At 33.3% G+C, this 15518-nt stretch overlaps 2 protein-coding genes and 1 long non-coding RNA gene across 3 annotated transcripts in view; 2 read left to right on the forward strand and 1 right to left on the reverse strand.

The window, feature by feature from the left end:
* The first annotated feature begins 1975 nt into the window (after positions 1 to 1975).
* Positions 1976 to 9831, forward strand: LOC123694141 (DEAD-box ATP-dependent RNA helicase 20-like). Its single transcript, XM_045639460.1, has 7 exons — positions 1976 to 2100; positions 2183 to 2280; positions 3989 to 5444; positions 5532 to 5760; positions 5865 to 6023; positions 6102 to 6584; positions 6705 to 9831. The coding sequence occupies exons 2-7, from the start codon at positions 2246 to 2248 to the stop codon at positions 6833 to 6835; spliced, it is 2493 nt and encodes an 830-aa protein (XP_045495416.1). The 5' UTR covers positions 1976 to 2100; positions 2183 to 2245; the 3' UTR covers positions 6836 to 9831.
* Positions 9832 to 10756: 925 nt separating this feature from the next.
* On the reverse strand, positions 10757 to 11596 carry LOC123694490. The gene is made up of 2 exons (XR_006751818.1): positions 11408 to 11596; positions 10757 to 11173 (listed from the first exon to the last, which is right to left on the reverse strand). It is a non-coding gene; the product is annotated as an uncharacterized LOC123694490 (long non-coding RNA).
* Positions 11597 to 14702: 3106 nt separating this feature from the next.
* The window catches only part of LOC123694255 (3-phosphoinositide-dependent protein kinase 1), a 72550-nt gene continuing 71734 nt past the window's right edge, over positions 14703 to 15518 (forward strand). The window contains exon 1 of the mRNA XM_045639644.1: positions 14703 to 14951. The gene's annotated coding sequence lies outside the window, so the exon portion shown is untranslated. The remainder of the gene's footprint in view (positions 14952 to 15518) is intronic.

Genomic DNA, 15518 nt, shown 5'->3' on the forward strand with positions numbered 1-15518 from the left:
TTTCATTTGCCTTATTTTACTGCATTGATTTCATATAGGACAACACTGAGAAGCTTTCAGAAGATGTTGCAAGTTTATTAATTTGATACCATATGAAGCGATTGAAATCGCAAAATTATTTATTGGAATTTGAAAAAAAGTAAGACATGCATTCGATCTATTAAAATAAAACAATGTTTAAAGAATAATTTCCATTTATTTAAATATCTTTATTCACTTTGCAAAAACTTCGGAAAGTGCGATGCCATCTTTTGGGGATTTAATATAAACTTATTTAAATAAGTTTTTACTCGCCAAAGTATAGATCGCGTGGCTTTCTTTAATAAATGTCAGTTTGTTCTAAGTGTCCCCCCCCTGCATATACCTAATTATAAATACATAAATAGGTACAAGTTACACAAGTCGAGCTGCCAGCGTTAATGATTTTACATTGTCATTTTTGAGTTTGACTTGGACAGTTTATTTTTTTCTGAATGATGGCAATGAGCGAGGACATTTTGCCAGTGTCAACTTCTTTTCATATTTGATAAGCTTTCCGCTCTGACCAAGCTCTGACTAACCGTATCAAAATCAGTTACGTAGTTTCAAAGATTTAAGCAAAGGGACATAGGGAAAGAGAAAGCGACTCTGTTTTATACTATACTAGCTTTCTACCCGCGGCATCGCCCGCGCAGTCAAAGAAAAACCCGCATAGTTCCCGTTCCCGTGGGATTTCCGGGATAAAACCTATCCTATGTCCTTTCTCGGGTATCAAAATATCTCTATACCAAATTTCATGCAAATGGGTTCAGTAGTTAAGGCGTGATTGAGTAACAGACAGACAGACAGAGTTACTTTCGCATTTATAATATTAGTATGGATAGTATGGATTGTAGTGATATCTAAGGAGCTTCTCTTTTTTAAATGCACGAGTAGAACACCCAGAGTTTTATATTTTCAAAAACACGAATTTTAAAAAAAACATTTAAAATACATATTGGAATTTTCGCGGCCGACTGAGCTAAATAAATTTGTATAAAAAAAATAGATACACTTAATAATTTATTATGTTGCTAATGTAGTAATTACAGGCGCAAATTATCCCTTTTTGAAATTTTCGATATTGTCGATAGAGGCGAAAGTATTGTAATTTTTATTGATATTCGTTTTTATTTTTTTATTTAGTGTTGTTTAGTGCGTCGAGTTGATGCCTCCAACTTTATCCAAAGAAGCTAATATCGCGATAATTGCGGCAATCGTCGTAGCAAGTACAAGTACAACCATTGAAAAGAAGAAAACGAAGAGAAAAGAATGAGCAAAATTATATTTAAAAGACAGGGATTCGTTCAGACGTATGCAGTCATATCATAAATCTTTGTAGAGTTCTAACCACTCTAACATTTATATTATTAATCTTTTTTCAGTAATAGCCACGTCATCCGACGCCATCACCATTGATGACCATCGACCGCACAATCGACCGACGTCTGTTTTGTTTGGCGGTAAAACTGTGACTAAAGCGCTGTCCGGTGCGATCGCCCGGCCACACGCGCGAATTGGTACGGTCCGCACCAAGTTCGGAAGAAAAAACCTTCGAACCGACCGCACCGTCAATAATAATAATTATGTGCGGCGGACCATTATTGCTCTGTAATTGGAAAACTACAAGAATGTCCCAAAAAGTAGTGATATAAATATACCTCTGTGATAATATACCACATAAAATAATTAATTAATTCTTTATTGAAAAGTCGTGGTAAGAGTCGTGGTCATGGATGTGAATTTTTTTCGCAGACAAACGAGTTTTTTTTTGCCGACAACTTCTTTCATGTATAATGTAATAAATAATTTTACACTACGAAAAGAAGCCACACATTTAGTTGCAATTGCAAAACGTTATTTTAATTAAGAAACCTCGCAGAAACGAACCCGAACCTCACAGAAACCTCCATTATTTTTTAATAATAGCAATACATATAACTGTTTCCGCTTTTCTCTTTCCGCCGTTTCCGGTGAACGTCCGCCATATTTTCATTATCGAGTTGTTCGTTCGCCGGGTCTGTAAGGTGGATTCTGGTGAATGACAAATTTATTAAATTTCTAAATTCTCTCATTTGAGAGGTAAGTTTAAGTCTCATTTTGAGTAAATATTATCATTTAGAATATTAGTTTGTTGTAGTATTCTAATTTGAGTGAATTTCAGATACTTTCCATCCTACACCACCACGTATAAAACATCTTTCCCGAGGTCTTTAAAAGCTTCAAAATGCAGTACAACAGCTTTCATAATCAACATCCAATGTAAGTTAATTTTGTTCGTATTATTTATTAACTTAGAAAGTGATTGTTTTATTTTAATGGAATAGGTTGAGGCAGCGGCCATTTTGTGAAATGCAATTTGTCCAGCTGATAATGGAGGATAGAAAAATGTTATTCAATACGTATATTCAAGCTTAAAACTAATGCTAGAAATCACCATTGTATTGGTTATATAAACTATCTTTGAAATCAATAGATATTCTGGAAAATTCATTTGGTTTTTGTTTTATACTTGTGGATCTTATTTAGCATGCGCGATATTATTGACCTTCATACGCGTCGATTGCGTATATATCTAGTGTTATAGGTATCGAGTCTACTTAGACTGTGTAGAACTATAGAGTATAGGTAGACTTGTATAGCTAGCTGTTCTAGTACCTATAGCTTGCTGTTCGTGTCGTTTAAGCTACATAAAGCGGAAATACAACTTTATATATTTTAATTATAGCATCGCAATGTGGTTATACTTATAGCTACTTATTAATCTAGATATTATTCGGATTCGGACATAATCTCCATTTAGACCATTTACATTTTTACATTTTAGGTACATAATGACCATTTATTAGACCAAGACCCAAGCTATCTAACGGCAGCTAATGTCACTTTGTAAAATAATATTGCCATAATTAAAGTGAGGAATTCACTTCTCATTCAATCAGATGAATAAACAATGAGTGTGAATAGTAAATCATTTGAAACTATAAAATAAATTTATTCCTTTTTTTATAATATATAAGGCTATATAAGATATAAGTTACTAGTAGATAATGTAATTACTATCAGGTTTTATTTTTGTTATGCTGTTTAGCTATTGTTTTTGTAAATTCTTTCATTAATTGTAAGAAATTACATTGTGTTTGTTGTCATTGTTGTGTTTATTTGATATTATATTGTTACACACTAAATATTCACTAGAAGATCGAGGCGAATTCGTTCATTACAGATTTTTCAAAAACTGACAACACAGTAAACGTCAGTTTACTTCGTCTAATTAAAAATCTGACTAGTACTTGTACCCTTGTTTAGTCATGAAAAATATTATTCCAAGAAATGTTTTATTATTGTGCAATGCATTGAATGTATACTTTTTGCATTTACGAGGTTTTTATTCGAACCAATATTTAATTGAAAAGTCAATTTTTTTACTGTTTCATATTTACATGGTCCTTGAATGCAATAGGCTATTAACATTACCATGGGTGAAGTTGGGGTAGATATTGTATTTTCTTATTTTGAACTAGATCTAAAATAATAACAGACAAATTCTTATAATGTTCTGATTAATGATTTGTTTCCTAATTGCTTTTCAAATAAATTGGATTTTAAATAGCATAATGAAATGAAGGTTTACTGATACTAAATCAAAAAATATTAATATTTGCACAATAAAAACAATTCTATTCTTTAATTATTAAAAGTAAGTAAAGTCAACATCTATATAAATAAAAATTTATGTAATGATAGAATCAACTAAAGTTTCTCACTCTTATACAGAGTATAAGAAAATTATTGAATCCTTGTGATCCTTATCAGGATAAAAAATGGGTAAAGATGTAAAGGTTAAAACAGTTGAAGTCAATAAAAGCATATTGAACAGAAAAATCCCTAAGCATCATCATTTTAAAATAAAAGTATTATTGTTATACTTTTATTTCAAATGTAAATCTTCTATAAAATTACATTTCAGTTTCAGACCTCGCTTAGACCGGAATGAACAATTCGGTAAGATGCCTTTTTTCAATGGACCCCCTGACTTTGGAGGCCCTAAGAACTTTGCCCCCAGAAATAATATGGGCAACAAAAATTTTAGGCCCAGAAATGATTACAATGGTGTAAGGCCAGAATTTAATGGCCACAAAAATGAAAATGGTAATCAGAACGATTTTGGGGGTCCAAAAGAATATAGACCCAGAAACAATTATAACAACAATCAGATGCAAAAGAAAGAGTATGAGGGTGATAAAGCATCTGGAAGTAATATGCAGTTCTATAACTCTAAAAATGATTTTGGTGGTCCTAAACAACATAGCTTCCAAAAGAATGGATTTGCTCCCAAAAATTACAATAATCCAAATGGATCTCCAACAAATGCTCAACAACAACAGTATATTCAAAAGAAAGTTTTTAATTCCAACAATGGACAAAATCAAGATTTCAATGACCGCAAATTACAGAGCAGAAAAGCCAAACATCCTGGTGATGGATTAATTAAACCTGTTTGGGACATGGGACAACTTGAAACAATTCAAAAGAACTTCTATAAACCACATGCCAATGTTGAATCTCGTACTGATGATGAGGTCCAAAGGTTCAGGGCTACTAAGGAAATTACTGTAAGTGGTAATAATGTGCCAAGACCAAATCAGAAGTTTGATGAAGGCAATTTCCCAGACCATATTTTGAACACTATCAAGGAACAAGGTTGGGAAGAACCTACTGGTATCCAAGCACAGGGATGGCCTATTGCTCTATCTGGTCGTGATATGGTTGGTATTGCATCCACTGGATCTGGAAAGACGCTGGCATACATGCTACCTGCAGCAGTTCATATTGTTCATCAACAGAGGATCCAGCGAGGTGATGGTCCTATTGCTCTCATTCTGGCACCTACCCGTGAATTGGCGCAGCAAATTCAATCAGTAGCCCAAGCTTACAGTGCCCGTGGATGCATCAGAAACACTTGCCTCTTTGGTGGTTCCCCCAAGGGGCCCCAAGCTCGAGATTTAGAAAGAGGTGTTGAGATTGTCATTGCTACACCAGGACGTCTGATTGATTTCTTGGAAAGGGGCACAACCAACTTGCGCCGTTGCACTTATTTGGTCCTTGATGAAGCTGACAGGATGTTAGACATGGGTTTTGAACCTCAAATCCGTAAAATCATTGAACAAATCCGCCCTGATCGTCAAGTTTTGATGTGGTCTGCAACCTGGCCAAAAGAGATTCAAGCTTTGGCTGAAGATTTCTTAACTGACTACATTAAAGTCAACATTGGATCTCTTAACCTGTCTGCCAACAACAACATAAAGCAAATCATTGAAGTTTGTGAAGAACATGAGAAGGAAATGAAGCTCAGTAACCTACTGAAAGAGATTGCATCTGAAAAAGACAATAAAGTCATTGTGTTTGTAGAGACCAAAAAGAAAGTAAGTTTCATTTACATTATATGAGTTTGAGAACTTCTAAAAAAATTAATAATAAAAAAAAAAATACAAATTTTAATTATGTTTTAGGTTGATGATATTGCGCGTGCCGTGCGTCGTAACGGGCATAAAGCTTTGGCCATCCATGGGGACAAGTCGCAACCAGAACGAGATGCTGTTCTCACAGAATTCCGTAATGGAGCTACAACCATACTTATTGCCACTGATGTAGCTGCTCGTGGATTAGATGTGGAAGATGTCAAATTTGTTGTCAACTTTGATTACCCTAATTCCTCTGAAGATTATATTCATAGAATTGGTAATATACCTTTTAAATAATAAATAATTATTTTATTAATGTATGCCTTATACTTAGAATAAAGAAATAATAAATTTAAATTCACATATTAATTTTTGTAACAGGTCGCACTGGACGTTGCCAGCAGTCTGGTACAGCTTACACCTACTTCACAAGTGGAGATGCCCGCCAAGCTCGCGCTCTCGTTGGAGTGCTCCGGGAAACTGGACAAAATCCACCTGCAAAATTGAATGAAATGGCAAGAACCAACAACAACAGCTCTGGTAAAAAAGCACTTAAGATTTAAATTATTTTTTATATAAAAAACAATGATCAAGTATTAATATTATTACTTTTATCAGGCCGCAACCGTTGGCAACAGCGTAAGGAAAACAACAGTGGATCAAGCTCACCACGCCAAAAGAGCAACCAGTGGAATAACAAGATGGCTAATGGATCCAGTGATGACGGACAGAATACTTTCCAGGCACAGAACTTTACACAACAACCACCACGCTTCTCAAACCAGAACCAGAATAATCAAGGCTACAGACAAAACAATTACCAGAAACCAGTACCATTCCCAAGTCCCAATGTATTTGACTCGATGGGCACATACCAGGGCGGTTATAACAATGGTTATCAGAATGCATACAACAACCAAAACGGGTATGGTCAACAACGCCCATACAACAACCAGCGTAACAATGGCCAACAATATCGCGGTAATAACAACAGTGGCAACAAGTCGAGTGGATCGGGCTCCTCCTATGGATCACCGCCTCCTCACTTTGCTGCTACTGCTCACTATCCACAAATGCATCCTCATCATCAGGAAATGCTTGGTATGTTTTTGTATGGAGACAATTTTTTTGCACTTTCATTTTGTTCACATTTTTTAGACATACACTGTATATGTAATTATTTTGTTAATTTTTATTTGTATTGACATTTATTTTTTATAGGAGGCAAGTTCTACGGCGGCGGTGTCGGTGGAGGAGGCCCCTGCGGATACCAGGCTGCAGTCGGCGCCGGAGTGCCCTACCCACACCTACCCCCAGGCCCTCTGCTATATGCTGCTCCTGTTCAACAATAAACACTACAATCCTTTGGGTTTGCCAGAAAATGTATTTTAGAGTAGTTTACATGAAATTCCATGTTTACAAAGGGAAGTTTTTATTTAGTTTTGTATTTAATTTAAATCAAAGAAGAGTTAATTTTAAAATTGTGTTAGGTGTAAAAGGTTCTGGCGATCCTAAATTTAATTATAGGTTGCGCACTTTAATTTGTTTATCATATCATATATTTTTCATGATAGTTGGGTGTCTCATTAATGAATGCTGTTAAAACTTGATTGATTCGTACTTAGTTGTAACAGTTACATTTCAAATTTGGGAGGTGTTTTTTTTATTATCATTTAAAAATAATTAACAATATTTTAGATCTGATTGAAAGCTTGCAATTCACATTTATTTGTATGGCTTGTTCTATTTTGACAAAAAAGATGATTGGTTTTTTTGAGAGAGACAATTACATACTTGGATATTGTAAACTAAATGTTTTTGTGAATTATCTTTCAGATCGATTTCAATTACTAAATATATAATAAGTGTGTTAGTTTTAGGGATAATTTTTTGTTAGTCACATTGTGAAAACGCTTGAAAATATTCATATTTGACATACCATTCTTAATTAAAATTGCCAATAAATAATACTTTACTGTTATGGATATAATATTTTAATTATAATTTACCTATATACAAATAATTTAGGCCAGCAACTGTGCTTTGTGACTAGCAAAAAATGGTCCATATAATTATGGTGGATTAAATGAGCAGTAAGTCATTACCACCTTTAGATTTAAAAAATCACTATTTGTTAGAGTAGTCGGTGTTGGTACCCTCTTATGTATCCCTGGGTGCCTTTCGTTTTAAATGTCTGTATGATGTACGAAATGCACGAAACATATAGAAGATGTGTGAAATTCTAGGGAAGGTTTTCAAATGCTGATATAGTATCTGAATATTTTATATAAATTATTACTTTATTGTTAATGATGATCTTATCCAGTGAAAATGGGGGACAACTTAGTATAAGAAAATTGAAATGCTTTTGATACAACCGAGACCATCTGTATTGCCAGATAAAGACATATATTTTCTTTTGTAATATAATGTGATATTGCTCACATTATGAGTCAACATTATTTTTTACGAGAATTAGATCTTATATTGAGTATTATGCCTAGAAGTATGAGTCTATGAAGACAGCATAGACATTAGGGTTTTGAATTTTAAATTCCTCCTATGATATTCAACAAAGTTAGAAATGTAAATACATGCATTTAACTTAGGAAGATTATATTTTGATCGTTAATACGAATAATCGAACTACGGTTACAATTCGTTTCTTAGACAAATAAGTGATTTCGTCAGATTTGTTTTTCGATTATTTTTGTAATCACACATTACATCAGTAGTTATTTACTGGAGATTCTTTGTACGTAAAGGGGTTCTAAGGGCTGCGGAAAGAGGTCAATTGGTACAAAATAAAGCAGGTATTTATTGTGAATTGTTCTAGAAGCCCGTTACTGTCCAAAGAGGTAAAAATCTGTGATATTTCATTACTGTATCCTATAACCTATCGTTTCGTTTGTCAATTGTTAATACATAAGAACACTTCCGAATGGAAAGTGTTTTACTATACAAAAAATATATTTTTTGACTATTTGAGCGAATTTCATGAAGAATGTTTGTGACTACAAAGCTTTCAGGTCATTCACAGATGTATTATATGATAGGTGTAAGGTTTAATATTTTATTGTTATTCAGTTTAGTTTCACGTTTTATCTTGAGGTGACAAAATTGTAACAGTTCAAAAGGGACGTAATAGTTATTATCTCGAAATCCCATTCTAGACTGCATCTCGGATGATGGATGATGTATGTTTATGACGCGCGGGTAAAAACTTGTATGGGGTGAACAATACGTGGGTCTCGTATAAGACATGTCAGATACGAGGTTTAATTTTTATGTACATTATAAGAGAAAGACTGCAATGATAGAGTATAATTATGCATATTTTCATCTAAAAGATGATTCTTCTAGCCTGAACTGTCGTTAGTTTTGTGAAAGTTGTTATACAAAGATAATTTATTCGAAGTAGGACGGCCGGGCTAGAGTAGATAGTTGCGTATAATATCGGCAAGCGTGTCATGTCGAGTATGGTCACGGATTTGCAGGGGGAGCTCCTGTATTTAAATATGTACAAAGTACTGTACCCACCTCTACTAAACAACTGTGATAATAACACTAAGTAGCTTAACAGGCAATTTATATACTAGTTACGTCCAAGAGAAGGAATGACATCATATCTGACATATTGTATTGTGTGATGATAAATATTATTATCAAGGCGCGTTTATTAAACACTTCGCGTTGATTAAACTTTTCTCTAAACAAGACTGATTATGATTATTTCTATTTGAATATTTTATACTCGTTCCACTTTTGACTGAATGAATTAAGATGTCTGTATTTATATTGGTAGTTTTCTCGTGCTGTGTGTTTTTTTCCAAAATTTATTATTCACTATGTTGGATATGTGTCAAAACATCTTTCTAAGCAGTCACCGACTTGAATTTGTAGGTATTTCTTTTCATAAGTGAATCCCACTTTTTTGTTGTGATGATGTTGTTGACAAATTTGTGGCAGCGACAAACTAACGCTATGAAAAGGTTTTATTATTTGTTGTTTATTTGCAAAATTTTATTTAATCAACCAGATTATCTCATAGGCATATAGTAGTACATGCTAAACTATACAAAATATTTAAGAATTTATTTTCCAAATTACGGTTTGTCAAAAATATAAATAGATTTTTAAGTATGTGGCAATGCAGATCTTCATAAATATTATTCATTATAAAAGTACATAGTTTGTATTTATTCAAACTCGATTGTATGTATGTTAAAATGGAGAGAGGCTCCGTATAAAACTGTCCCAAAGGGAGGTCTTCTGAATGTTTCTAAGAAGTGCATTTCTTCTATGTAATACAGTATTAAAATTCCGATTAATAAATTGATGTATTAAATTTGGTCTTTTTATTTCACACGGCGCCTATTAACCCATATTGTATTATCAACACCAATCTAAAGTAAATATAAAAGCTACATTATTATATGATATTATGTACTTAGTTGATACCTTTATTTTTTGCTTGAAATACCTATTAAAAAAAACATGATATACATATGGAGACTACACCGCCTACATCACTTATGTTCCGCTCACCATAAGCCATATGGCTTAACTGCACGCTCATTTTTTATTTGTTTTAAAGTGAAACGCATCAAATATGCCTTCGTGTGTGTTACGATATTGCTCAAATAACGGAAAAGTGCAAAGGAATAACTTTCATCGGTAAGTACCAATAATTTTTAAAACTTAGAGCAAAAAAATGGCGCACAGATTTTGTTCGTGGTGTCTCCTCCATACGTAGTAATATTAACTCAATGTAAAAAAATGGAATTGTGAACATTGAGATATAGGTACATATGGAGACGACACCGCCTACATCACTTATGTTCCGCTCAACATACGCAATATGGCGTAACTGCACGCTCATTTTTTATTTGTTTTAAAGTGAAACGTATCAAATAAGCCTTCGTGTGTGTTACGATATTGCTCAAATAACGGAAAAGTGCAAAGGAATAACTTTCATCGGTAAGTACCTAACTAGATAATAATTTTTAACCTCCTAAGACCCAGATCGGAACTACCAAAGGTAGTCGTAAAAACCCACTGTACAAAATTATGCACAAATTAATTTATTGCTGTCAGACCCAGAGACGTAAAACGTCGTAATTTTGAAGCTATACCTTCTATGGTTTCGAAAGTATTTTTACCGTAATACCAGGTGTCTATGGGACATTTTTGGTCACCTTCTGTAATTCTATCTTTTGTACAAAATTTTGTACAGTGGGTCTTAATGTAGCAGAGAAAATAATAAATCAAAATTACAAAAAATAAAGTTTATTATAGAAATTAAATAGAGAACAAAATTTTTCCATTTAAGATCTTTAGACTTAACTTCTATTAAAGGCAATATTAAATTACGCGTCCTCGACTTCTTCTCCCACGACTACCTTCTTCCGCGAGTGCTTATAATATTTCTTCCACGACTACAATCACGTGTCCAACGTAGACGAATTCGTGTTCTGCTGCGACTTGATCCTCGCAAAAAGGAGAATCATCATTGTCATCTTCAATAAGCGGCTGTTCATCTTCACTAGAAGAACTTGAAGATGAAGATTCCTCTCTTCCATCTGGCATGTACTCGTCATCTGTCTTATTATATTCAAAAGGGTCCTCTTCAGCTTCTGACTCATATTCTAATTCATTTAGACACTGAAGAATCTCATTTTCATTAGAATCTAAAATAAAAACAAAATTACACTCTATGAAAAGCAGATACCTAACGTTTGATACTGAGAACCAATGTACAATATATTGAACAAAATAATTGATGACTTTGTGAATCACCTTTATTCAATACAGCAACAAAAAATATTAATAGTGTGTAATATTTACACCTTATAGTATAAAATAACATTAAAAGTGACGTGGGAAAACTAGTGATTATATAAGTATTTTGAGATTAAACTTACTCTTAGCACGAGGGAGCGGCAGGTTTCGTCGTTCATCACAGCTAGTTTTGAAAATATACTTATTTTTTTGTTGGCAGCGTTGATAAGATAGACAATACAAACTATTTAAGTAATTTTGACATGTGAAACTATTCGCGGGAAGATTTGAAAAAAACTACAGTTGTTAAAAGAATAAGTACAAAAAATTGTACACTGGGCGGTTCTAAGAGCAATAAACCTATAGAGTTCTTATATTGAGACAGAACAAAATACATATTTTCTAATCTACTTACTCTTAGTCAATAACAGCATAAACCAGATTGAGATAGCGATAGAGTATCTGCACTGTCTTCAAACGTAGCGCGCCGGTAGTCAGTTTGTTTTCCAACCAGCTGGTGGGCTCAGTGCGTCAAGTGTTTTTAACGAAATATTTAGAAAATATAAAGTGTACAGTGTTTCTTTTTATTTGTCAGTGTGCTACAATAACTATTGTATGTTTATCAACCGGCTATCACTAGTCGAATGGGAGTTTTGGATAAAAACAATGTGCAAATATCTTTCCATCGGTAAGCGATTTTCAGCAAATTGATAAATATTTATGTTTTAAACCTATTTGAAGGTTTTATCAAGCGCTTTTTTGTAATTTTATGTTGTAACTGTAACATTTACCCACTTTATGGGGTTGTGGAATATAGAATAATGAAATAATTTTAAAAAAATGTCACAATAATATCACGTTTGGCATTTTGTTTACCACCGTAGTGTTGTAACACATCTAGCGTATATTATCGATTTATGACAAAAAATCTATTTCATATTAACGTTGATTTATTTATTTTGTTTCTTATATCAGATTTATATTATGTAGTTGTTGTTGCAAATAATAGATGTAAATTTTTTACCGCAGGAAAATAAAACGGCCACGTGGTTGTTTTATTTGCCTTATGTGTTTTAGTTTTCGTTTGTTGTTTATTAATTTCTCTTTCAGATTATTAATAAATTCATTTTGTTTTAGATTTCCAGAGCTAAATAAAAAATGGGTATAAAACATGAGACATGAGTTGATTGGACGCCGCCACAATTTGCTATATTGTGTTCACTGCATTTCGAGCCTGCGTGTTATCAAGATGGATACTCTAGAAGAATTGTGCAATCTTATGCCTCCTCCACACTACTCGCGAAGTTCCTCGGCGAAGTACTCGGCCGAAGTTGACTGAAGTCCGCGGTGCTACACTACACACTCGTTCAACTTCGCGAGGAGCGCATACGTTCATATTCAGAACGAACTTCAGGTAACTTCGTGCCCTTTGACTCGGGCGCAAAAACCGACAACAAACGGAATTCGGCCGAGGCGAGGTAAAGTTGGACGAAGTAAGCCGAAGTGACTCTCTACATTATTCTATTCGTCTAACCTCGTTCAACTTCGCGAGTAGTGTGGAGGAGGCATAACGCTTACGTTTTTTTTGTTCCTGTAGTTAGATAATAAATACATTTGATTAAAGAGAGTGAATTTTTATTTTGAAATTTTTTACACATAAGTTACTTTAAATGTGTAACTATGTGAAAATTAAACGGTTGATTAAATGACAGTTCTCTTAGATGAGAAACTACTATTGAAATACATACTTAATATACATGCGTTTTCAAAGAAAAACCCGCATAGTTCCCATTCCTGTTGGATTTACGGGATCAAAAGTAATTTTTCCAAATTTCATTGTAATCGGTTTAGTAGTATTCGCGTGAAAGAGTAACAAACATTCATCCTCACAAACTTTCGCTTTATTAGTAGGATGTTAGGAAAATGTTTTCATTAAGACTGTCCTTTTATTAACTTGTTAAAATGCTGCATGATTCCTTCATGCTGACTGTGCCTTTCTCCTCACTCCTTTAACTTTATCATCATTTCCTTCTTTATTTTAAATTACATTTCAAGTTTTAAAATTTATTTTATAATATACTAGCTTTCCGCCCGCATTTTTAAAGAAAATTCTGCACAGTTCCCGTTCACGTGGGATTTCCGGGATAAAACCTAACCTATGTGTGTATGTACAAAATTTCATTGTAATCGGTTCCGCAGTGAAAGAATAACATCCATTCTCGCATAATTTCGCATTTATTATATACAAATAATGTATTCAACTGAAATTAATTATAAGTTTTGTTTTTTTTATTTATTATTTCATGAATCCGTAAATGCAAAATACATTCACGATTTTATCGATTGAAGCACATCCCATCACTATCACCTTCTATCTATCTAAATACGTACCTATAGTAAAAATGGTGCCATGACTATGTTGAAACGTAGCTTGTTGTCTATAGCTGTCTCATTCTTTCATACGACGTTTTCTTTAGATAGAGAGAAACAAATATATGTAAATTGTATACGCTCGATACAAGTACTCTATAGGTTTATTGCTCTTAGGGGCGGTTACTACTATACACTATATGACAGAGCTGGGTCAGATAACACTATTTTATTTTGTACAAAATTTTGTACGCGGGGTCTTAGGAGGTTAAAGTGAAACTTATTACATCGTCTCAAACTTTTTGGTCTGTGTAGCGCATGTCGCGTGACGCACGATACGTACGATAATTATCGTACAAATACGATATGTTAAGCTAGCATTACTTTACTTTATCGGGATCGGACGACATTAGAAAAAAAAACCTTCCTTTACGGTGAATTAAAGCAAATTGCTTATTATCATGGAACTTGGAAGACGCACATGTAGCCTGCAGTTCAAATTCTTGGTCTATTTTATTAAATAGTTAGGTAGGTATATCAGTCATGGTAAATTATAATGTTTTCTTCCTCCATACTACCTATCGATCGTTGAGTGGAAGTTAGTACTTAGTATTTTTTTGTAGATATTAAGTATGTGATATTAAGCTTAGAACCATCTCTTATTTCTTTGATTCGTAATACAAGTTCTACCATATGCTTACAAACACCTACAAAGAAGTGAAGATAGTTTACAATTAGTTATCTAAACTATTCATAGATGGCGTTGAAAGAAAATACATACGCTAACATACAATTGTGATGTAACAATAATATAATATTAAGTATCTAATAAATAAATTTTTAATTCATCATTTAGTAAGATATTAAAATTGGCTGCATTTTAAATTAAATCAGATTTATTTATTTATTTTATTAGATTAAACAGTCGACTAGTAGCTAAACTAAAGGCTTATCAAAAGTTGTTATTTTAGAATTTAGAAAATTACGTTACATATTAGTGTTATGGAGTGAGAACTAGATGTCGCTGTATAAACTGAATCGTACCGTAAATGGTGCTTTGTTTTTTTGACGTTTAGGTCTATGACTTGTGTCTGTCTGATAAAATGATAATACTTTTTTTGAAAAATGAATAAAGGAGCAATAAAGGATTTATTAAATTTTGTTTTTTGTCTTCGAAGCGCTTTGTGATTTTGTTGATAAGGTGAAAGTGATTTAAATTGTTCAATAATTCTTTGTTGAGTCTTTTTATATGTGGTGTGTGAACAATTTGGCAACAACGAATTAACGAGGTCAATTTATAGAACGGAAACTGAAATGGTATGTTAGAATTTGGAATTATGTAGGTATATTTTACAGACCTGTGGATATTTCCATGTGTTTCTTATATCATTGATTTAAGGAATAGTCATTATCCTAGTACACATAACCAAACTTTCACTGAATATACCTACCAGACGGCCTTGAATCTAATCTTGTCAATTCAATGTCGTTCATTTATCAAAATAGATATTATAAGGATATTATAAAATACCAAAAGTTTAAGGTTTCTATTTATTGAAAATATTATCGCAATTCAATAATACAACCTATGTAGAAAAAAGTAAGGGAATATAAATTAATGTGCAAGATTAGGTAAATCGCTACCTCGTCCACCATCGTACCGATGTTCTTAATATATTAAGAAGTAGAAAACCGGAGAGATACCTGCCTATCTTGTCCTTGTGTTATGTGTTCAGGGACGTTTGATAGGATTTGAGTTTAGCGTTTCCTTATTCCTACCCGGCTACCCATATAATATCGTAAGATAGGTAGGTAGGTACCTAGGTGAGAGCCTGGTTGAATTCGCTTATTTAAATTAAAAGTGGACATTACACTAAAGATTTT

Source organism: Colias croceus, chromosome 9 (assembly GCF_905220415.1).
Source record: "Colias croceus chromosome 9, ilColCroc2.1".
Taxonomy (NCBI): domain Eukaryota; kingdom Metazoa; phylum Arthropoda; class Insecta; order Lepidoptera; family Pieridae; genus Colias; species Colias croceus.

Bases quoted from the DNA above. Each gene is read 5' to 3' on its own strand.
- LOC123694141 (XM_045639460.1), top strand. From the start codon at position 2,246: ATGCAGTACAACAGCTTTCATAATCAACATCCAAT. The intron at 5,761-5,864 runs GTAATATACCTT...TTTTTGTAACAG, and splicing joins AGATTATATTCATAGAATTG to GTCGCACTGGACGTTGCCAG. The intron at 6,024-6,101 runs GTAAAAAAGCAC...TACTTTTATCAG, and splicing joins AACCAACAACAACAGCTCTG to GCCGCAACCGTTGGCAACAG.